Below are 24436 nucleotides of genomic sequence, written 5' to 3' on the forward strand. Positions count from 1 at the left end.
TGTTTATATCATTGCTCAGGCAAATGACATCTAGAAATTTAACGTAGAGATAGGAGACACCTACTAAAAATATAGTTGCAGAATGCTAACTATGGTATTGATTATAAAAGAGGAAAAAAATGGAAATAACCTAAAAGACAATAGGATACTGAGAATGTAAATTACAGTACCTCTCTCTCATCAAATGTGATTGGATCATTAAGAATATGACTTCATCTATCTGTAGCAAAACAGATTCCTCAACACACTGCTCACTCAGGCAAAAATGAGAGTTCATGGACCAGTGTGTAGAGTGTGATCTCATGTAGTTGTTGTGTGTTTTCAACTAGCTAGCTGGAAAGGATGTCATGCTAGTGGTCACTATCTAGAGGCCTATGGGATTATGAGGACCTTTTACTCTCTCTGTGTTGAGTATTTTCCTAAAAATCATATATGATCAGGACAAAAATCAATATTAATAAATTAATTTTTTAAAAAGGTGTGTATTTAAAAAACAAGAAAGGATATACTTGAAGGAAATAAACAATATCTCTAGTAGTGGCTTTCTGGAAAGAGAGAGAGGATTGTTTCTTTTTTCCTCTTGGGCATTTTCTGTATTTCCTTTATGGGAATGTATTATTTCTACAATTAAAAATCAACTCAGTATTTTCTTTTTAATTCAATTGTAGTCTGTCTTCTTTTTGTAAAAGGGTTTGAAGCAGCTTAAAATAAACTCCATATTTTACAGTTTAACACAAAAAAGATTTTTTTTAGCATTCATGATCTAATGTGACTATAGTTTAGATGTCACAACAAATACCAAAGCAATACAGAATCCAGTTTAAGTTTTATTTCAGTGTCTTGGAATAGACACTAGTTGGGTATTAACTCTTACTCTAGCTCCACTAGACACAGAGATGTCTAGAAAAGAGAGATAGGACTGTGAAAGGAGTTGACATGACCAATTGTGTATGAGCCATGAAAACGAAGGTACTTATTGAAAACAGGACGTTAAAGCAGACATCTCCTCATCTCTACCCCATTCCCCAGCATGGGGAACTTCTCAGATATAGGTAAGGTAGGGGACTCCCCTCGAGACTTTGATTTAGTTGGAATCTGATTCAAATAAAAGAGGAATGCTTCAGGTGAACTGGGTTAAATCCTTAAAAGGCCCTATTTGTGAGAACAAGCTGGAAAAAGATACCTAAAAGGTCACACAAACAGCTCAAAGGAGGCTGATCCTGCCTCACATACATGGATTACTGTAAAGTGAAGACTTTAAATATGCTTTTAGACAAATTGATTTTGAAGGGCCAAGATAGCTGCCCACACTCCACCCCCCGCCCCTTCCCAATAGGCTCTGTCCTTAGACCCTTTCCCTTGGCCTCCATAAATCTGAATCTTACTCTGTTACTTCCTAGCTGTGGGATCCTGAGTATATTATCTTTCCCATGAGACTCAGTTTTGCCATCTGTAAAATTGGAGTAACAATATTACTCACTTCTTAAGGTTGCTGAAAGGATTAAGTCAGACAATAAGGGTAGGCATTTAGCCCAATGCTTGGCACATAGTAGGTACTCAGTAAACAGCTGTCATTCCTTAACATCCTTCCTCTTATTGTCATTATTGGGGGATATGACCACTGAGGATGCTTGACTCAGCAGGGATGGGGCCCTAAAGAGATTAAGAGCAAGTTGGCACAAAGCTACAAGTTGGATGAAATATTAGGGCCAGGAATCAGCCAGCCCACATAGGTGTCTGGGTCCACAGTGAGTGGCCAAGGGGCTGCCAGCCCTGCTCAGCAGATGCTTCTGCCCACAGGAAGCTGTGGCCATGAGAAAGGGACAACTAGTCCCCGCCCAGCCCAGGCCGCCATCATACCTTTTCGCTACACTTTCTGATGGTGGCCGTGAGCTCACTGACTACCATATCCACACACTTGATACTGGGCTCTTTGAGCTTCTGCACCTGTTTTTTCACTGTGGCTTCAAAAGCGAGGTCAGGTGTGAAGAGGCCCGTCCTGCACCCAGGGAGGAGGAGGGGACAGAAGAGGAACAGCCAAGGGCAGGAAGGAAGAGGAGAGTGAAAGCCAAGTGAGGTTGGGAGGTGGGAAGGATGGCATGGGACATGGGGGGGACAGAGAAACACCGACACAGAGAAAGAGAACAGAAGACAATGTGAGTGTGGGGCTAGGCCCTCCCTACCACCACCCAGGGTGGGCATCTCCCAGGTGCAGCCAAGCACCCCATGGTTTGGTGGGTAAGGTTGGAGGGTCTGAAGAACCAAGTCCTTGCTTCATACACCTTCATGAGTTCCCAGGGTTCCACTATCTCCCCTCCACTCCTTAACTACCCTGGGTCAGGCTTCCTTTTCCATCTATGGAAAGCAGCCATCTTTGTCCATAGCTTTGGGTCCTCCTAAAGGGCTGACTCAAGACTAGGACAAGGCAAACACCCCACCCACCAATCCTGCTCAATTCTAGGTTTCCCAGTTCCCCTTTCACTCACTTTATTCTAACTTCAAAGCCTCCAGCACCACCCCCATATTACCAGGGTTGTTTTGTCTAGTTGCCCAGGCTGGGGACTGCATGACTCCAGGAGGCTTTATTCACACAGACTACAGTGCAGATAGTGCCTCCTGGAGTTGCAGTGCTGAAGTCTGACCACCATTCTCCAGCTCTCTGATATACTCCTGCCTCTGTATTTCTCCTTAAGGGACATTCCCTAGCTCTCCTCCAAAGGTGCATGGAGGAACTCAGCTCAGAAAGACAGAAGAAAGACAGAAAGAGTGCAGGTGGCAATAAAGAGGGGCTAGGACAGCAGTGGGGAGGGGAGAGGTAGGGAGGCTGTGGGGGGAATCAATGGAGCACTGGGCTTGGGGTCCAAAGTTCTGCTTTTGAATAACAGTTATGTTCCTTCTGCATGACCGTGAGTAAATAATTTGATCTGTGCATCAGTGTTCCTGCTGTGAAATGGGCGTCATCCTCCCTGCTCTATCCTCCTCACATGGTTCTGTGAGGGTAAGATGAGGTGGCAAATGGGAGAGGGCTGTGTTTCTGGAAGGCTAGATGTGGATGGCAGGGAAGGGAGGGTCCTGAGTGAAGGTGGAGTGGATGGAGAGGATGAAGGGCAGTGGGGAGTCAGAGTGCCTGCTAGACCTGGGTCCTGTGCACACTCAGGCTTCCCAGGTTCTGAAAATTCCCAAGAAGGGCTGGTGGCTTATCTGTTTCTTGGGCCAAAGTGTCCCTAAGACTTGGTCCCTGGAGTCCCCAAGGGACACCACCTCTGAGGGCAGGAAGGAACTTCAGGATCCCCTCAAACCTCATCTCCCTGAGCTGAGAGCTCAAAGTAAACAGCCAGCCTTCATTGCACAGGTCTTACCAATGACTATCCCTTCAGGTCTTCTGGGCCTGGGGGCCAGGGCGGTGGATGAGGTCCCCTCAAAGGGTCCTCTTCTCCTGGTCCATGGAAGGCTGCCTCCCCCACCCCGCTGGGGTCTGTACATGCTACCAAGGAGGCAGTGGGGGACACGGGGAAGGGGTGCCTGGCAGCAGTGCAGGGTGGGGCGTAGGCAGGACTGGCCCGGGCCGCTGGGTTACCTTCTTGGTGCACTGTCTAACGGTGCTGATTAGCTCCGAGATAACCATGTCCACACACTTGAGACACGGTTCTCGGATCTTCTTCACCTGCTTTTTCACAATGGTCTCAAAGGCCATGTCTGGGGTGAACAGCCCCGTTCTGAACGCCCGGAGTGGGAGAAGGGCACAGTGTCACAGGCTGGCTCCTGCCAAGAGTGCCAGGCCAGGGCTCCTCCCCGAACCCCTGAGTTCCACCCACAGGGTCCTCCCACTACCCCTCTCTGGGCCTCAGTGTTCCCATCGGTAAAATAGATCAGGTGTAATGTAATGAGGGGTTTTCAATCTGTGTTCTTTGGGGGTCTGTTTTAGATGTTGTGCTTTCACTTAGGATTCTGTTTATAGAAAAGATTGGAGAGCCAGAGATGACTTGAAAATTGCCTTAGGGGCTTTTCCAGGAATAGAGCATTTTATTTTAAGATTAAGAGAGCGGTATCCCCCACCCCCAACCCTATATTTTGGCCAATGCACTTATCAGCGTGGAAATTCCAAACTTTGGAATGGAACCTGTGTGAAACCAAGGATATTTGGGTCTTATTTAGTGCCTGATACATAGTAAGTGCTTCAAAATCATTTTTGTTGAATGAACACAATGCAATTCTGGAAAGGGGTTCAGGGGAAAGGTGTTTTAAAGAACATAAGACTGGGGAAGTCTACTTCCCAATCCCCCTTCTTGATCCAAGGACTGTGTAGTTGGCTGAAAGGAGGGATACAAATTGGAATAGGATTGAGGTAATGGGTACCTAGGAAGGTCTGGAGAGTTGAGTGGACTCACCCTTTGGTGACATCACCCAGGAACATAGACCAATAGCTATAAGCTCCTACCAGGTCTCACCCAATGGTTTGGGCACCTTTTCTGTCCCTCCTGTGTGGGGCTGGGTAGAGCTCTCTCTCACCCAGGGGATGAGTAGGCAGCTCACCCCCAGAGCATGCCTCCCTGTATCTGTGCCCTGGGCTCTGCCACTAGACCTTGTTCCCAGGGACAGAAAGAGGGGGCAGCAGGTTGCAGGAAGAGAGGTGGCCCAGGCCTCTCACCTGCCATTCCCAGCTGGGGCCTGTCAAAAGGGAACCAGAAAGTCAAGGTTGAGGGGTCTAGGGACCAGCCTTCTAGGGTCCTTCTGACAGAAGCCCACTTTATCATTCCCTGTGCCGCTGAGCTAGACCCTCTTGCCTTCTGAGGTTCAGCCCCCCATTCCCAGTCCCAATACGTGCCTAATGCCATGGATATTCTTGATGGCATAGCTGATCTCCCTGCGAAGTTCCTTTTCATCAAACTCCATCTGTGTGGAGAACAGAGAAATGGCTGGTCAAAGCCTGTCACTGACACTTGGGAGGTCATGACAGACTTGAGGTTCTATAATGGTCTTCAAAGGTGAGTGAGAGACTGAAGCTCTCCTTCTCGGGATGGTTCTAAGCCTTTTTTCCCCTGGAGCTGATGGGACTTGGAATCTTTCCCTACCTTGACCAGCTCAAAGGGAAAGCGTTCATGGAAGATTCGGTTGATGCGGGCTCCTCCCGACAGTTCATAGGTGTCAATCTGGTCTCCTGAGCCCTCGATGCGTTTCTCAAAGTCTACAGCAAACTGCTGGACCATCCTGGAAAGAGAGTGATATGGCCTGAGTGGGCAGAAGCAGTCCATCAAGGGTACCCTGGGAGAGCCCCCAAGCTGAGGATGGTGCTGAGATGTGCATGTGAGGGGTGGGAGGATGGTCTGTCAGCCGTCTTGATTTTGGGGTCAGGGAGGGCCTCACTGAAGCAGCGCCTTGGTCTTTCTTGATGGGTCATCAGGGCGGAAGTTCTTGTACTCATCCACCTCCTTCTCGATGGACAGCAGCTGGCTCTGCAGCTTGTTCCGCAGCCCTGGCAGCGTGTCCCGGATGTGGTTTGTTAGTTGCTGGGAGTGAGGGTGAGGAAAGGTTAAGATCATGGTCACAGACCCAGATGTCCAGAGAGTCAAGCAGGGGCAGGATGCCAGGGGCTCACATGGAAGTGGGGAAGGAGTGCTATTGGGCAGCCACAGCCCTGCACAGTGCTGCCCTGTCCACTGGAGTGAAAGCTGTCTGAGGGCAGGACCTGGCACGCAAAGGGTATTAAGTGAATTAATGACTGAATAACTTCATTATCAGCAAAAGCCAGAAATCTGGATTTTTACATGAAATTACCTTATTTTTAACAAATTCAATCTTTTCTAGATATTAGGAGGATCAAATAAAATAAATCTTTGGTGAGACAGCTAGAGGACTGCTTCTTGCAGCCTGAATTAAAGCTTCCCATTAAAAATAACCAACTCAGGGCCAGTGTTGACTCATGACTGACTCATATCTGACCCTCCTTTGAGTTTCCAAGGTTGAGAATTGCAGGGGATGAGACTGTCCGTCTTTCTCCTAAGGAGTTTTTGATGGATTTAAACCAGCAGCCAAGGCCCTTGGGTTAGCAGTGCGACTCCCAGAGCTCCATAAAGTAATCCTAAGGTTTTGATGTTCACCCCGACCAGGTCCTCACCTTCCTGAAGGTGTACAACAATTCCATGAAATAAGTGTTTTTCTTTTTCACCATTTTCCAAATACAAAAATAGAGGGGCAGGGAACTAGAGAATGTCTTAGTGGTGAGCAACAAAGGTGGGATTACCCAGGTCTGTGACTTCCAGAGTCTCCACTTCTGCTCCTAAATCACATTATAGTCCACTTCTCTCCTAAATCACACTATAGTATCATTATTTCTCTCTCTCTCTTCACACACACACACACACACACACACACACAGTTCTGGAAGCCCTATTCCAGATGGAGAAATATCTTAGAGAAACTCCTGGGATTTCCCTTCCAGTGTCCAGATCAGCCTCTCCCTAATCCAGAAGAAACAAAGGTCTTCAGCTGAGAACAATCCAATTCTCGTCCTCAAACTCAAGCCCTTGGCTGTGTCACCCTGCACAGAAGGTCTTGGTCTTTCTCACATTTGAGGCAGGAGACAAGTTCTAGGTCTCCCATAGCAGGTCACAGTCAGGGAACAGGCAGCAAAAGCTCCAGGGGTGTGATGTGGACAAGTTGCTTTCCATTTCTGGGCCTCATTTTGTCCATTTGTATAACAAAAATGCTAACTAAGCTCTGCTGACTACCTGTTGCTGTCTGTTTGCCAGCGGGGAGCAGCGACACCCACTCTGGGTGCACTGCAGAGAGCCCACTCAACTTTTTTAGGGGTTACAGTGCACTTACACACTGGCGAGTAACAGGAAGACAGGATGGGGTGGATTTGTAGATGTGGAGTATGTGGTTTGGACAGGAGAACCTCAGCCCAGTGCAGACCACTCCCAGCTCAACAGATGCAGTAGCCTTCTTCCCAGGCAGCGAGTTTCCTCAAGCCAGCACAGCCAAACCCAGGGGAGTTTTCTCTATCCCATATTAAGGGCTGATGGGTCAGATACGCTTGCACTTATTTGGAACTAGGAGATCTGCCTAGGCCAAAGGCATCCTCCTCCTCCCCAGAAAGTACCCTCTTAAAATACCCTTGAATTAGTCTGCTCTTTTTACTGATTTCCCCAGGCCCCACTCCATCTGGACCGGGCAACTACCTGGTTGAGGACCTTCTGAAGGTAAGGTGTGCCCATGCGGTCAGCCAAGTGGCGGTAGGAAGGATGGGAGAGGAAGAACTTTCGCTCAGCAGCTAAGGCGGCTGTGATGTCTTTTTTGCCATCAATGTCCTTCTGGCTTCGATTGACCACTCCAATGTAGCCTGTGGACAGAGACAAGGTCAGGGCAAACAGCATTGCTAAAAGGGTAGGTGGCAATACAGTGGGTCATGTGGGGGCTGGCATACATACCTCTGCGTAGAGGGAGCAGTTTATTCTCCAACACATCACGGGCATCTGTGCCCTCGTCCATCAGGTCCAGCTTGGTTATGACCCCAATAGTGCGTTGACCTGGGAGGATAGATGGGAGGGTCATATCTGTGCTTGATTTCACACACATGGGACTCCATGTATTCCACTGCAATCTCATTTCCACCATCCCTACCTACTCTCTCCCCCTCTTCTTACTCATTCCCTTAAATGCCTGCTTCCAATTTTCTCCCTCATCCATTCTCTCCAGAGTATCCAAAATAAATTTTAATGGCATGAATCTAATTCTCTAACTATTCTGCTTAAATCTTCCAGTGGTTTTCCTTATGCTTAGATATTAAGAGCCTTGGCATCGGCAGCTGGGTCCGATGGACCTACCCTGGGGGTCCACCTCTTTGGCGATCTTGAGGGCATCGGAGTTGGCTAGATCAGAGTTGGCGGGTGACACGGCCAGGATGAGGCAGTTCTCTTTGGTGACGAACTGCATGAGCATGTCCCGGATCTGGAACTCGATGTCAGCAGGCTGGTCCCCCACTGGGACCTTCGTCATTCCAGGAAGGTCCACCAGGGTCAGGTTCAGCACTGGACAGGATAGTGAGAGGGTGGGTTCAAGATGATAGGCGTGGCCATTAGTAGGAGGGGTTAAGAGCCAAGACTGAGCTTATGGAGGATCTGATTGGGAGCCTGGTCTAAGTGGGTGGAGCGATCCTGGCTAAAGCAGGGGCATGTTGAAGGGCATGGCCTAGGGGAACAGAACCATGATAGGGTGGGGCCTGGGTGGTATAGCATTGGGGAGGGATCACTGTGAAGGAAAAGGGGCGTGGCCAATAAAATTGTTCCAAGGGGCGGGGCTAGCAAGATAGCCACAAGCTTGGGGGCCGGTCCCAGCCGCCCTACCATGCGGAGAGTACACGCGAAGGTTGATGGGCACCGGTGAGATGCCTTTATTGGTGCCAGTAACTCGGTCTGTTTCAGCCTCGATTTCCAGGCGCACCTCCTCGAAGTCTGTGAATTTCTTACCCTTGCAGTGCAGGAACTCGGCATATTCTGTTTAAAAGTGGGTAGGGGAAAGAAGTGGGCACCATAGCCCAAAACACTACCTTTGTTCTCTCTATCCCTCTTCTTGAAAGAAACATTGCCCACATACTCTGGACCCTAATTTCCCCTTCCTCTCCTACAATAACACATCCCCATTTATGCATTTTCATCCCCATCTCCTGGATGGAGAGGAAGCCTATGCCCAAAGTCACACAGAGAACAAGCTCATTGGCCCAGCTGGACCTCATGGTTGGGGCAGATGAGGAGAGCCCAGAAGAAGTTGCTGGTGGGTAAAGACACATACCTGTGCTAGAATTGACCAGCTGCAGGACTAGGGGCCGGCGGGTGACAATGCCAGATCCTCGAGGCAGAAAGTCCCTGCAATGAATTGGGGGTCAGAAAGAGGTCAGGATCCGAGAAGTCTCCCTCTGTCCAGGACATCTGTCAAAACCAACTCATAGCTGACCCTCTAGCACGTTTTCAGAGGTAGTAAACTGCACAGGAGGAGACTGCCCTTCTTCCTCCTGTGGAACAGTTGGTGGATTTGAACTGCATGACTTCAGGTTGGTTGCATAGCACCTAGGCCACCAGAGCCCCCTGTCCTATAACTAGGAGCTCCAAAGCTATGAGAGTGATACTCCATCCTTCACCTTGGCTCAGGACACTCAGGGGAGCTGCATGACAGGTGCAAAGAGCTCCCCAACTTTCCAGAGTCACAGGATTTATGCAAATGAGCTGCCAAGAGACAAGAATAACACAACCTAGACTTCTCTCAGACATGGCTGGTTCTGCCCCCACAGGAAGTCCCTGTCCCATTCAGCCTAAGAGAAACTGAGGCATATCATGTCCCATGTGCCTAAGTGTCCAGTAGTCAAAAAGGAAATAGCCACACTTCCTTTCCGCTTTGGGGAAGGGCAGAATCTCACTTCCCTCTCCCTGGACCCCATCTGGCTAGCTGAAGACATAGGGAATGGGGGAAGGAGAAGGTAAGAGACAGCTCTTGGCCTGTTGTGTGCCAGGTGCTTTTTGAGCATTACCTCATGGACTCCGCATGGGAGTCCCACAGAGCAGGTGCTACTATTATTCTTATTTAACAAATGAGGAAAATGAGCCTTAGCCACACTTAAGACATACAGCCAGTATCTTCCAGATCCAGCCCTGGAACCAGATCTGTTTGTCTCTGTAGTCTTCTGTTGCTGTCAGCCCTGTGCTTACTTCTGAGAGATCCCAAAGGCACCCCAAACCTCCAGGCCTGATCCTCTATCTTCAGACATCTGTTTGTGCCAATGTCAGCCTCAGCTGTCCCTCTGGCTGACTCTTTCGGGTGTGGGTTCTCTGTCAGCTCTTCTCATCCCCCCACCCCAGCCCCACCCCAAACAGAAGGGTGGAGGCATCTCCTGGGATCAGGCTGGCAAAATCAGAAGTCACAGGATCCTCAGGATGCAGGAAAGGGGAAGTGGGTCAGAGCCCTGTAGCCCCAGAGATGCAGCCACCCATCCCATTCGTGAGGAGGCACACAGGGGCCTAGGAGGGAAATGGACATGGTGAAACACACACTGCAGCATGGACAGAGCCAGGGCCATAACCCAGGTCTCCTGCCCCAACCCAGAGGCTGACCCTGGCCTCACCAAGCTCCCTGCACCCGAGGGGCAGAAGATTCTGGAGACCTAGGATCAAGACTTCCTCTCAGAACTTGGTGAGGCTTCTCCTGACCCCTGTCCTCATCATGTCCCACCACTGAGGATACCAGAGGCTGCTGGGAGGAGTCATGTGGGGTTCAGGCTGGAGCTGAGGGAAGTACTCTAGGAGGAGGATGATATATCATGTGCTCATTAATCTCTCCTTAGTTGCCAGGTAAACACTTCTTACAAGGCTGAATTTCAAGTGAGCAGGAGCTACATTTTTCTGTTCACTACTGTATCCCAGAGCCTGGAAGCAAGAGCAGCGTCCACATCCTAAATGGCTTGCCTCTGGAAACTCTATGTACGAATAGTGCCCAGACCTTTCGTTCATAGGGTCGCTATGAGTTGTCTATGACTTGACAGCATCTAACAACAACAACAACTGTACCCCAGTATCTAGCACAGGGCTTGGCATACAGGAGGGTACCCCAAACATTGAATTCTTAAGTCATTAAATCAGTGTTTTGGTATGGCAATCATGACTCCCATTTTCTAGATGAAGAAACTAAGGCTTAGAGAGGGGAGATGACTTGCACAAGATCACCTATGAATGACAAATCTGGGATTCAAGCATCTAATAGACCCCAGAGCCTGTGGAACTTCCTATCAAACTGTGCCGCTCCTAAAACCAAGGAACCAGACTTGGCTTTTTTTATATAATTCAGTTGCATTCAATCTAGGACATATTTGAGAACAGCTGCTTGTGCCAGGCCTTGTGCTGGGTCCTGGGGATGGGAGATGAGTCAGACAGTTCCCCACCCTGAGGAGCTCACTGTGTGGTGGGAGAAGCAGACAGTAAACAGATAATGCAATGCAGCATGACATGTGCTAGAACGGAGGTGTACCAGGCAGCACAGTAAAGGAGGTGATTAACTGGGGGTGGGAGCACTGAGCGACTCCCTGTTTCTATATCCTAGTCTTTATGTACTGATTGCTTTGGGGAGATGACCCCCCAGTTTTAGTCCCCTCCTGGACTGTAGAGATAGAACATTTGGTTTCACAGGGGTGGAGGTGGGAGCCCACAGTCCATCCCTTTTCTCTACTAGCACCTCACCAATACCATGGCAACAGCAGTTGCCATGGAAAATGTAGGATGGGTGGGGAAAGATGGGACTACTGACAGTGTCCCCCCCATGGTGATATGGACCTTCCCGGGAACTCCTTCTGGAGAGACCTCCCCCTATGCAGATGGGCTCACCCATCCATGTTGGCCTAAGGGGGTGAGGACTCTGAGGTCTGCATAGATGGGACAGAGGGCCTTGAGTGGTGGGTGCTAGATGGCCAGAGGCCTAGGCCAGTCTGCCCCAAGTCACTGCTTTGTGGGGCTATTTAAAGGACAAGCAGCTTATGGGAAGCAGAGATTAGAGGACAGGGCCATGTCTGAGGGAAGCACTCCTCTTTAGTAAGATCTCCTACATTAGGGTGGGGAAGGGGGTGCAGAGGCCCCATGTCTGCCATGGTGTAAGTGTTCAAAGTCTAGTCCTCACATGGCCTGCAGCAGAATCCCCTGGCCAGTAGTTAAAAGGCATGTACCTCAGACAAGCTGGGGTGCAGTCTGGAGGGTGGGGCAGGAGGAACAGAACTTGGATTTGAAACCAAATCTTCTGGTGACTTTCATGATCCCTTTAAAAAGTTTAAGGATCACGGGCTTAGTGGTCAGGGAACTCTGATGGTCTAGTGGGTAAAGAGTTGTACTGCTGACCCAAAGGCAGGTGGTTCAAATCTTCTGACTGCTCTGTAAGAGAAAGACTGGCAGTCTCTTCTTATGTGATTTAAAACCTCTGAAAACTCCAATCCACCAGATGCTCTGCTGGGGAAGGAGGGGCAATCTCCTCCTGTACCAGTCAGATCTGATTTGACGGTACACGCACATAAAAATAATAAAATAAAACCTCTGAAAACTTACTTTGGATCAACTATGATTCAATTCCAAATTGACAGCAATGAGTATATGAGGGGCTTAATGGTCAGAAGACAGAGGCCATGGGTTCAAATCCCACTTCTGCCTAGTTCTCTAGGGCATCTTGTTTTACTCTATGGGTCTCAGCTATAAACAGGATATTTGCTCTAGCCCATGTGGCTGCAGCAGGGGGATTCATGGAGCTTTTCGGGGAAAGAGTTTAGCATACCCAGTGCACAGTAGGTGCTCAGCTCCAGGATGCTGCCCTGCAGGATGACTCCTCAGTCTATCCCCTAGGAGGAGCCGCCCTCCAAATTTCAGCAAGAGATGTAAAGACCCTTCCACTGACCTCATCCAGGAACTGAACTTAATCTATGAAATGGCAGGTGGAAATGATGGTGATTGAAGAGGAGCTCGCAGGGACCATAGTAGGTGTCCAAGCACCTGGAAATGTCAGTCATGCACAGCTGCCCCATAGCTTTCCTTTCACCTGGACACACTTCTCACAGGATTCTGATAACCAGACCCTAGCCCCTACTCTCCCACAGGCCCCTCTCAAGCTGGGCCGCTCAAGCATTAGGCCTCCAGCCAGGTGGCCCCCTGCACCTCCTACTCCAGCTCTTGGTTAGGCTGAGGGAGGACAGAACAGGCACCTCACGAAAAGTGTGCCAGGCCCACCAAATACGGTGGATGTATGCTGGGCCCCAGCGTGGGAGGATGGATGGTGGCACGTCAGCTCTCATGGCTCATTTTGGGCAGATGGTGGTTTCCCTGGGAGGCCTTGCCCTGCCATCTGCAGTGGCGCCTTCAAACCTGAAGTACAGGGAGTATGAAATAAACATCTCTTTGGGCCTCAAAACATCACACCTCAGAGTGGTCTGAAGAACTGCACCACTTCAACTCCTGCCTTAGGAATGGAGATATGGACTAAGCTCAGGGACACTGGTTTCCAGGACTTGCTGAATGCAAAAGACACACAGCAAGTAGCATGCTCGGTCAGGCGTATACGTCGTGTTGGTGATGACTCTTGTAATTCCTCTGCTTCCTGGACTCTGATGTTGGACAGTCTCTGCTGAATCTCTGAGTTGCCACTTTGGTGCTGTATGACTGTGCATAAATAGCAATACCTCTCCGAACCTGTTTCTACAGCAGTAAAATAAGTTGTTGTGAGACCTATATGAGTGAAGGTGTGATTGTAAATCAGAAGGGCAACTTGTTGCGCTTGCTGTGAACACAAGCTGAGCCCTCCCAATTAGGACACCAGATGGTGCAGCAGTGAGGGGGCTGGAAGGTAAGTGGTGATACTGGGGGCTGGCTGGCTGAGTGGGGATGGGCCAGGATATGTTTAGCTGTATCTTGCCCCTGAGGGTAGAAGACAAGAGGGCTGGTGGACTCTGAGGTGTCCCTGAAATGGAAAGCCAGGGCAGGGACTAGGCAAGGAAGCGGGCCAAGAAATACAGTTGGGAGGAGGTGAGGCTGCTCCCAGGCAACAAGTCCCTCTCTGTTCCCACTGCCCCTGGGTGCTGGGTGTGCCCATCTCACAAAGTTCATGAATTTCACTTTGAGATTTGAACATTGCAGGGCTGTCCTGGCCTTCGTTTTCTCTGATGTTCTGATGATCCTGACAGCAGGACTGCGTGGATCCAGCTGGCCACCATATCCCTAGCACCCAGCATAGAGCCCAGCCTGCTCCCCGAATGAATGAATGATATGGAGATTAGCTCTCCCAGGTTCCCCACTGTCACCCTCATTGTACACCTTCAACTGAGGCACAACAAGGAGAAGAGTTTTGCCCAAGGTCGTGGTGCAGGTGTGAGCTCCAGGCCAGTGCTCTTTCCACACTGCTTTCCTAAAAACCCCACTCAATTCTCATCTTTCCTTCCTTCCTCCTTTCTTTCTTTTGCTTTCTTTCTCTCAAGTGTCGATGACATCATATTTTCTAAATGGAAATCTATTTCTCAAGTTCTGCCCCTAATTTTCAAAAAAGCATATGCTCTCCATTTGAAAAAAGTATTTCTACAAAATACATAAAATATCTTACCAATAATTTCTTTTATGAATTCAGAACTCAGGGGTGGACATGCTTTGGGTTGTTTTGTTTTGTCTTCTTTTGTTTTAAAAAGCCAATAAAAGCCAGCCATAATCCGAATAGCAGGAGACAACTATAGTTTTGCCATTGTTGTTGTTGTCAATTGCTGGTGAGTCAATCGTAACTCATGGAGAATGGGTGGAAGCAGAGTAGAACTGCTCCTTAGGGACTCCAGCAAGCCCATTTTCCCAGGTTCTTCTTGGGAGAAGTTTAAATCCCCAACTTCTAGCTAGTACTCAATCATTTATACCACCTACCTAACCGTAGTATACATTTCGTTAATAATAATCATGACTAACTGATGGATATTTGACCGCTAGCCAGGGACTCTGCCAGGGGCTTTAAATCTACATAAGGTTTCTTCTGGGTGATGGAAATATTCTAAAATTATATTTTGATGATGGCTGCACAGCTCTAAATGTACTAAAAATCGCTGAACACATGAGCTAAGTGGATTCTATGGCATGTCAATTAGACCTCAGTAAAGTTGCTTTTTAAGATCCGTATCACCCAGTTTCCCTCACAACAGTTGAACAAGGTCAGCATGATCAGCTCCTCCATCTTTCAGGGAAGAAACTGAGTCTCAGACGAAGTCACGTGTGGCACAGGCCCTGGACTTCTAGGCACAGCTGCTGGACGTTTTCCCAGTCATGCCATACAGAACTGCATCTGGGTTTGTATTTCTTAACACAAGCAGTTTAATGGTAAAGAATCCTGGCTCCATCACCAGCTTATTTCCCTCCCATGAGTCTCAGCTTTCCTATCAATAAAATGGGGCACAGTCCAACAGCATTTCCCAGAGAAGGTGAGGGGATCCCTGAGCACTTGGCCTAGCTTTAACAGAGGGTACCCACTGGGCTGTGAGCATTCTTCACGCACTAGTTGCTTTGCTCATGTTCCAGCACAGTGTTCTCTTGAATTCAGAACTCGGACGGAGGCTGGGGGAGGCGGGCATGCATCTGCTTCTTGAAATTTTTCTCCCTGCCCTGGCTGGTGGCTCCTTCCCCTGTACTAAGACCAGATGCAACTGAGCTGGAATGATCAAAGACTAGCCTGGTAAGAAATACAAGAGATGTAACCATGGTAGGAGTTGTTATCTGCCAAGATATTGAGCCTCTTTTCCCCCTACAACCCTTCATCCTGGGAGAAAACTAAGCTCTAGCCCACATGTAGAAGTTGAGTCATGGGAGAAGAAGGTGGTCAGAGAAGGCATCCTGGAAGGAAGTACTGGCTGACATGAGACCTGAAGGATGAAGACGGAAGATAAGGGCGGTGTGAGGAACATTCCAGGCAGAGAGAACAGCACATGCAGCCGTATGTACCCCAGAAGAGTGAATGGGAAGGGACATTCATTTCCCCCATAAACTGCATGATATTCTACCTGGCTGAAGGGTGGACCTGGAGGGAGGAGCCCGAGGACAGCAGGATTGTGTCTTGTAAGCCTCAAGGGTCCATCTCAGGAGCAAGGATTCTGCTCTGAAGTCACAGAAGCCAAGGATGGCTTCAGCAGAAGAGATGAGATTGGGAGACTAGAACAGCTTTACTCATTATTCGTGACAGAAACTCAGCTGATTTTTGTGTGCTGAGTGTGGGTGGTGAATGGACTTGGGAGAGAAGGCTGGTTCAGTTGCCGAGGTGAAGGTGGTGGCAACAGAGGTGGGAAGAGGTGAGTGAATAGGCTGTGGGTGCTACAGGGCTTGGGGACTGAACTGGGTAGTTGAGGGTGGGTTGGAGGTTGATCTGAAGGCCCTGGGAAGGTGCTATTTCAGACTGTTTTGAACACCTTCCAAGCCTAAGGCTCTACATTTCCTCATCGCCTACAGCAATACCAAGTTTCTAGAGTTCCTTCAAATAGTTCTTGTTTCTTCAGCCAGCTTTCAGTCCAGGGAGGGGGTGGGAGTGCCAGAGCCATGGATCAGAGAGAAGAACTGAATGCGTAGGTGTGCACACAAACACACAGGGGAAGGTGCGGGAAAGAGGGTGGACAGACACATGGAAAGCCCTGGCCTGGAGGCAGGAGGCCCAGTGACAGTTCCTGCCCTGTCTCTAAATCAACTGCTGACTTTAGACAGGTCGCTTACCCTCTCTGTGCTATTTTTCCATCCTAACACTGGAGCTCTGTGATCCAGTGGTAAGAAGCTGTGCTGCAATCCCAAAGGCATGTGGTTCAAACCCATCAGCTGCTCTGCAGAAGAAGGATGTGCAATCCCTTCCCTTATGATTTTACTACTCCTGAAAACCTGTTGGAGGTTCAGCTAGAGGTAATTTTCAACTCTAGACACACATCAATAACAACAATCTTGGAGATAGTCTCTGTTCCTCTTACAAAAAGATAATAATCAGTATTGAGGAGAGCCTTCCTGGGAGTGTGGATGAAGTTAAGATATGAGGGCTGAGTGTTCACATGTGAGCAGGAGTATCTTCGGGTTTGAAGGGGAGTGGGAAGAGACTAGTTCCCATATCTCTACATCCCATTATAGAACTCTGTTGTTCTTGTGTACCGTAGAGTCAGAATCCACCCTCAGCTGACTTTTGGCAGGTTTTCAGAGATAGTTAATCACACAGGAGAAGATTGTCTCTCCTCCTATGGAGCAGCTGGTGGATTCAAACCATGTGCTTTCGAGATTGCAGTGCAGCTTCTTACCAGCAGGCCACGAGAGCTCCCCCATGGAACTCTACGAAGTCTGAATTCTCAATTCACTCACTTTGCCAGGTTGTTATAAAATGTGTTTGCCAAAGTAGGAGGACAGAATATATTGCAGTTAGCAATTCCTTAGCTAGGTTTATATTTAGACACATGGCACGTTTTGGCTCTTGCTCCATTCTCAATAACACTGGGCCCCTAACGGTCTTCCTTCACGCCATTCTGCCCTGCCCAGCAGCTCCTACCCCTCACCTAGGATAACTCCCCTCTGACCCTAGCCAAGGCTCAGGAAATGCGACTCTCCTGGCACTGAAATCAGATGCTGTCTGCTGGGGTAACCTTTCATTCCCTGTTCTTTTGGGTCACTGGTTGGGTCGGGTGGGGTGGGGTAGGGTGGATGGGATGGTCTCTGGCCACATCCCCACAGTGATCCTCCATAGGCATGTACTTAGTGTGCAGTGGGTGCATGTTCTCAGCATAGAGAAGCTGAAACAGTGTGGCTGTCCTGCAATTCCCTGGAGGATGTAGAAAGGGGTGTCCAATGAGGCCATCACCCTCTGCCCCACTTCCCAGCCTGGCATGCTCCAGCCACACGGCCCTTCATCTGACGCCCTGAGCTGCTTCCCACCTTGGGCCTTCGCTCAAGCTGAGCTCTCCACCTGGAGTGCCTGCCCCAGCTCCTTAACTTGATCAATGCCTTTTTCTTGCTTAGATCAAGTCTGAATTGCCTCCTCCTCAGGGAGCCCTCTCTGACCCACAGGGTCCCCCTTTCCTTGACTTTTAAATTTCATTTTGTTGAGGCTGTACCCAGTAAGATATATATCAGGTCAACCATTTCTGCAGGTCCCATTCAGCAACACTGATTACAATTCTTCCGATTATTCAACTCCTCTCTCCTTTTTTGAGTCGTTCTTCCACCTAAACTCCCTGCCCCTAAGTTTCTGTCTCACCCTTAGGTTGATGTTTGTCACTTTAATACCATAATTGTACTAGTTAAGCTAAACTATTGTTTGGCTTTTACGAAGGCTTCAGATGGATAATTTTGGTTTAAACTTTAATGATTATCTCAGGGGGGTTATCCAGCCCCCTGGGCTCCAGAAACAATCTGAAGTTCTTTCTGTTTTACCTTCTGCTCCATTTGATCAGGATTCTTCTACAGAATCTTTGATCAAAATGCTCAGTACAAATAGTAGGAACCACCTAGTTCTTCTGTCCCTTTTAATAGTCAGCTCCTTGGACCGTTCTTCAAAATACACAACAAATTAGCTCTTTGTGTGATTTAATGTCTCTCTTCCTTGAGCAGCTAGGAGTCTCCTGGAGGCAGGGATATTTCTGTCATTTTGCTGCTGTGTCCCCAAGACTTGGCACATAGTAACTTTCTGGCTAGGATATCTCAATCCCCTAATTCTCTTTTACTTCATCTATAAATCTGGGCAATAGGATAGCTGAAATGTATCCCAACCAAATGGAGGGGACAGAGCCTACAGCAGAGAGTAGGCAGTCTCTCCCATGGCAGGCTGGGTCTGATGACGAGGAGCTCTCAGAGGTTAGCGATCAGTACCAAACGATGCTGGAACTAGAATAAGAAGGACCATCGGGAGATGGGAGCCTGAGTGGGGGCACCTGCCTATGAACAACAGATCTGAATCTCACCCTATCCAGTGCCATCCTCATGATCTGCGATATGCTCAAGCCCATTGGTACAGCCACCAGGTCAATCTACCTTGCTAAAAGTCTCCCTCTCTTTCTTTGACCCTCTTCCTTTTACTAGGCAAAGTCACTAGTGAAACCTAAAACTCTGTCTCATAGACTGTCCCTTGGGCGATGGGCAAAGGATTACTCATCAGTTCCACTGCTACAACCTGGATGGAGAAGATTCTCCATCTTCATCCTGGCTCACCTCCCTGCCTGCACCATCCCAAAAGGCTTGCCTACAATAGAACTGGCACATCCTCAGACCAGGCTCTACCCTGAGTGCTTCACAGGCCTTAACTCAATGCTCCCCACAAACCCTAAGGGAGGTGCTACTATTATTCACATTTTACAGATGAAGACCTAGCAACTGATTAGGTTTAAGAAACATCTCCAAGGTGGCTCAGTTTGTAAGTGTGAGAGCTGGGCTCCAAACCTAGATCCAATTCCAGATCCTGAGTTCTTACCCTCTCTGCTATATTCCCACTGACTTGCTACATTTCTAAGGATCAAGAGTGTAGGGGAAGGGAGCTCTGGTGGCCTAGTGGCAAGAAGCTGCACTGTAATCCCAGAGGCACATGGTTCAAATCCATCAGATGCTCTGCTGGAGAAAGAGGGGCAATCTCCTCCCATACCAGTCAGATCCAATTTGATGGTACACACACACACAAAATTAATGAAATAAAGTTGTTGGGGTTTTTTTTTTAAAAAAAAAAGAGTGTAGGAGAGTGGGCACTTACTGAGAGCGGTCAGTCTGCCTGGATGTGGGAGTCCGTCAAGTCAGGGGGGCTGGAATTGGGAAGCCTGTTGCAAGATACTCCATACCTTATTTGTGTATATGTTGGGGAGCACACAACCAAAGACAGGCAAAGGTGAGCCAGAATGCTGACAAGGGAGCCTCGTTAGCCTTGGGTAGCAGGGATCTGACCATGAAATGCTGCAGTGCTCAGATCCAAGCATCTCCTCTGTCTATACCTGCTTCCAAGTGGGCACTGTGGCATAGATAAACACAAAAGATTTTCAAATTTGTGTATCTAGCTTAGAGCTTTTGACTTGTCTCACCAAAGTACCCACCTGACATCTCCACTCAGAAGTCCAACCTCAGATTCAATACATTGACAAACTCCTACTCTTACTGCCTCTGTCTCCCCCAAACCTGTACTTTCTGTCTTCCCTGTCTCCATTAATGGCACCTCCATCTACCCAGCTGCTCCATCAAAGCCCTGGAAGTTATCCTTGACCCCTCCCCTCTTTGTCCCCCACACTCCATTTATCAGCAAGTTCTGTTGTATCTTCACTCAAGAAAAATCCCCTTCACCTCTTCTCCCTTCTCCTCCTCTTAACTGCTAAAGCCCTGCAATGTCTGAACTTTCCTCACCTTTTTGCTCTTGAAAGGGCCGCCTCTTCAAGCCTTTTCTGTTCACCCTCATTCTAAGTCACACACGTGCTGGAATCAGCTTAAGTCATTTCACTGCTTCAAAGCTTCTGGTACGAATGAAGATTAACCCAAATTCTTCATTATGGTCTACAAAGCCTGTAAATCTAGCCCCAGCCTTCTTCATTGATCCATTTCTCCCATGCTCCCCAAACACCAGCTGGAGTAGTTCCTTTCTCTTCTTTCAGTATACTAAATTCCTTCCTGACCTAGGGTTTTTGCATTTGCTGTTCCCTCAGCCTCCAATGTTCCTACTATAGCTAATCACATAATTTCTTGTCTCATTTCGGATGCCACCTCCTCTAAAGATCTCTGACGTCCCTGTGAAAAGCACTTCTCACCCTCCCCATGACCACATTTTCCAGTTGTCTTAACATACAAACTTGTTTGTGTTTACTATTTCTGTCTTCCTCTCCAGAATGCAATGCCTTTGTCTTTTTTCACTAGAGAATTCCTATTTCCAAGACCTTGTGAACATTCGAAATGAGTAACTGAAACAACCTCAGCTTGCCCTCTCTGTAAATGGAGGATGAGAAAATAGCACAGACCCAGATAATTCCCAACAGGCCCTGGGTAGCCACTGGGCCACCTGCATTACAGAGCTGATTGCAGAATCCTCCAGGGTGCCTTGGAGCCCAGGTTGGCCTGGAGCAGCCTCTGTTTCCTCTGATGCATTTTCCACTTCCTCTCCATGGGGGGTTGCCTCCGAGGATGCCCCAGGAGGCAGAGTGGCTGTTACCATGCTCAGCAGCCCTGGGGACACAACCTTGGCAGTGAGTTTGGGCACTCATGAGAGAGTAAGCAAGATTGGCTTGGAGGGACTTCTCTGAGCCTCAGTTTTCCTGCCTCTGCCTCAGTCCTAGCCTGCTCACCTGCTCTCAAGAGGATCAAATGATGTTTTCCTGACCACAACCAAGCCCTCCTCTTCCCTAGCCTGCATTCCAGGGAATAGAGGGAATCCCTTCAATGACTAAGGTAAAGATCACTGGAGGGTAGTGAAGGTGGCCAGAGGGTCAAGATCACTTGGAGTAGAGGTCACACTTGCTGTCCAGGATGTCCTGCTCTCTGCTTGCTGGCATCTCTTTGACTGGAGAGCAAGTGCCAAGAGGCCAGGGGCCAGTTCTGTCCTCACACATGTAGGCTCCCAAGCCTAATTGACTATGGAGGCCTCCCTCCCGCATATTCACTAAAGGGCTTTTACACTCTCGCAGGGAGGCAGGGCAGGAGCTGTCTGCACCTGGATCCTACAGAGGGGAGTAACCCAGGCCCACACTCCTGCAGATCCCAGGGCCTACTGCCCAGTGCGGGACAGAGATTAGAACCTGGGCTTTGGAATCTAACAAACCCTTCCCTTTCTGGCTGTGTGACCTTGGTCAAGCCATCTAACCTCCAGAGTCTCACTTTCCTCTTCTCTAAGCAAGCATCATGGTACCTGTCTCGTGGGGCTGTGGTGAGGCTGCCTCGGCATGGTGTGGGGCACAAGGGAAGGGCTTACTAAATGGGAGCTGAGAGCACCAGTAGTTCCCTCTCTACCCTCACCCAGAGTATGTAGCCTGTACAGAAATGCTCAGCAAATGTTCAATGGCCCTGTCAGTGAATGAATGGACATAAAAGGTAGGGATCCAGGCTAGGTGTCCATAAGTGTCATTAGAAGCACCAAGGCCTCAGGGCTCTGCTGTCTGCAGGGTTCCCCTCTGCCCCAGGCTGTGAAGAGGTTTCAGAGATAAGGACCATCTGTATGTTGTCTGCCTGTGTCTCTGCAGCTCTCGGGTCACGTGAGCAGGAGGGGGGTTCTGCAGAGCCTGTCCCCCAGAGACAGAAAGCCTCCCCCTCTGCTGACCAGATGGGCCCCGCCGCCTACAGTGCCTTTCCAGCAGCCCACAGACACACTGCGCCATCCAGGCCTCCTCCTCTCAGCCCAAGGACTATCACTGGACTACCTAGGTCATTCAATGGCAGAAATGACCATCAAGACCAACTGTTCATATTACAGATGGGGAAACAGAGACCAACTGTTCATATTACAGATGGGGAAACAGAGGCCAAGTGACTTGCCTGAGATCTCATAGCAGAATGGTTTGGACCTGGAATGTCACCCCACAGAACTGCTGTCCCTCTGAAGGAGGAGCTTCTGTCTCCTTCCTCCCACCCCCAGCAAGCCATGAAGGTCATTGGAAGAAAGCTAGGGTTTCTGAAAAAGGTGAGGATGGGAGGTAGACAGAGTAGGAGGAGGTTAGTGTCAACTCTCCTGGCCTCTCCTGCCCAGCCCCCTATTCCACCTGCAGTACTGGAGAGCAATCCCTCCTCCCTCACTCTCCTCCTCAGCACCAGAAAAGTCATCTCTTCCCCTTTTTCCTGGTGAACTTGACGAGCGCTGGTCACAACCCTGCCTGCCCCACAACCCAGTAGTCTCCTTTGTCTTTGGGGTTGCCCCCCTCATACTCCTTGCCACCTGGTCCGCCCAGCGCCTTGTGGGATCAGAGGCAGGAGGAGGATTAGGTTCCGCAAATGGCTCCCCCTCCCCGCCTGTCTCCCTGTCTTAGTCATCTCTGCCCTCCGCCACTTTCTTCCTCCATCACAGTCCCTCCGTCAGGCTACGGGGAGATGGGCACTGACAGGCGCCCCCTACCAAAGGATGGCCTCAGAAAGAGATGAGAAGAGGGTTTTTTCTCCCTCCACCCCTCCATCCTTTCCTTCCTCGGCTTGCAGCCTGCGCCTCCCCCTCCGCGGCGCTGCTGCGCACGGATGGCGGCCTGGAGCCGCAGAGGTGTGTGTATGTGTGTGTGTGGAGGTGGGGGACACGACAGACTGTGCTTGACCCTCGATGCCCGCAGGCCCCTGTCCTCCTCCAGGGAAGAGGACGGCTACTAAGGTCCATAAATTTGCGTGGGGAAAGGTGGCTGTCATCCACACAGGGGGTGGTAGGCGCTGCCCTGAGGGTACTACCTTCTCCAAGGGACCCTAGCAGTCCAGGGAGGCGCGCTGACTAATGCAGTACCCACAGTGGGGGAGAAGGATTTTTTCAGGGTCTCCTTAGAATGCTGCTGTCTTTCCTAAAGGACGGGGTGAAGGAGGGGGGCGTGATGCAGTAGCCAGAGGCTTGTCAACGCTTGCAGACAAGCGAAGGGCGCTGCTGCCCCCGAGGGGCCCCTGAAGTGGCCAGGGGAAGGGCTGCCTCCTGTGCCTGGGGGTCGGGGACGCGCCGTCCGAGACGGCAAGGCCGGGGGCTGGGAGGTCGCGGCGCCGTCGGGTCCCGGGGCGGAGATCCAAGGTGTTGCAGGAGCCAGGGCACGCGCCCCAGCAGGCGCCGCTCTTACCTGCCTACGAAATTCTCGAGCACCGAGCTCTTTCCGGCGCTCTGGCCGCCCACCACGGCAATCTGCGGCAGGTCGAGGTCCGCGTTCTGACCGATGGCGGAGAAGGCGTCCTGCATTCGGTTGACCAGCGGGATGAGGTCCTCCATGCCGCGGTTGCCCATGGTTGCGGCAGGCCCAGCGGGCGGCAATCCGGCAGCCGCTCCCGTTCCAGATTTCGACTCCTGCTTCGCCGCTGCAGCCGCGCGCCCAGACTGCCAGCGCCGCGGGTCCCCCGCCCCTCGGGGATCCAAGCGTCGCGTCACGCTTGGCCGCCGCCAGAGGGCGCACGTGGCTCCACTGACCGCCTGCCCTGCGCAGGCGCCGCGCGGGGCACCATGGGGGTTGTGGTCTTCTACTTCTGCGGCTTTGGGGGTGCTTGGCAGTGCCTAAAAGGAGGCCTGGTGGCGTAATACGTTAACATCAGGCTCTAAAGTCAGCAGTTCCAATTAATCAGCCACAGGTAGGGAGTGAGGGGGAGTAAGAAATAGAAAGATGGGCGATTTCCTCCCAAAAAGATTTATAGCCTGGGACACTAATGGAGGGTCTCATAGTAGGAACGGACTGGACCGCAGTTTAGGTTAGCAGTGTTAGGGTATGAGGATGCTGTTTGGGGGATGGGATTTTTGGGTACAAGAGCGTTCTCACCTCAAGTACAGGGCCTCTTGGATCATAGTCTTGGCTGTCTTCACAGCTTACAGATAGAGAAACTGAGACCTGCATAGAATACCTGCTTCTGTTCTCAAAAATTCAATGCCATAGAATCAAGACCGATCCAAATTAGGGCTGCGGAGCTACTCTTGCTTCCTTTCCTAGAATAGCCACTGAAATGATCCAAACACAGAAAACAGCAGTTGTGGCTGTTTTTCTTTCTTGAGGATGCAAAACTGCTCTCCCTCCTTTCCCAGGAATCTGAGACCCCCCCAGCCCACTTCCTTAGCTGAAAAACATCTGTGAGCATTCCCCTCCCCAATTTCCTTGTATGACAATATAAAACCTTCTCTCTAACTTTTAGTGGGGGCTGGTTTTCTCCTCAGTGAACTCGTTCTGGGCCTGAATTGGGTTCTGTCCTTCCTCGGCGACCTTATAACCCATAATTGAGTTTCCACAGTTTCTGAGACTGAAGATCTGAAAAGATATTTCCCATCTTTCTCC

The 24436-nt window shown here is 49.8% G+C and overlaps 1 protein-coding gene across 7 annotated transcripts in view; it reads right to left on the reverse strand.

The window, feature by feature from the left end:
• DNM1 (dynamin 1) overlaps window positions 1-23492 on the reverse strand; it is a 45007-nt gene extending 21515 nt beyond the window's left edge. For 5 of the 7 annotated variants that reach the window (XM_006892506.1, XM_006892508.1, XM_006892510.1 and 2 more), the window contains exons 1-10: window positions 23246-23406; window positions 8791-8864; window positions 8346-8495; window positions 7827-8030; window positions 7431-7529; window positions 7182-7342; window positions 5365-5507; window positions 5073-5208; window positions 4826-4893; window positions 3578-3716 (exon numbers count right to left, since the gene is read on the reverse strand). In XM_006892506.1, coding sequence (XP_006892568.1) covers window positions 3578-3716; window positions 4826-4893; window positions 5073-5208; window positions 5365-5507; window positions 7182-7342; window positions 7431-7529; window positions 7827-8030; window positions 8346-8495; window positions 8791-8864; window positions 23246-23406 — 1335 coding nt within the window. Of the gene's footprint in view, window positions 1-1860; window positions 2000-3577; window positions 3717-4825; window positions 4894-5072; window positions 5209-5364; window positions 5508-7181; window positions 7343-7430; window positions 7530-7826; window positions 8031-8345; window positions 8496-8790; window positions 8865-23245 lie in introns of all 7 variants that reach the window. The other 2 variants (XM_006892504.1, XM_006892505.1) reach the window with 2 other exon arrangements.
• Window positions 23493-24436: the final 944 nt, after the last annotated feature.

This window comes from Elephantulus edwardii, unplaced genomic scaffold, assembly GCF_000299155.1.
Source record: "Elephantulus edwardii isolate Elephantulus edwardi_28Jun2011 unplaced genomic scaffold, EleEdw1.0 scaffold00116, whole genome shotgun sequence".
Lineage (NCBI taxonomy): Eukaryota > Metazoa > Chordata > Mammalia > Macroscelidea > Macroscelididae > Elephantulus > Elephantulus edwardii.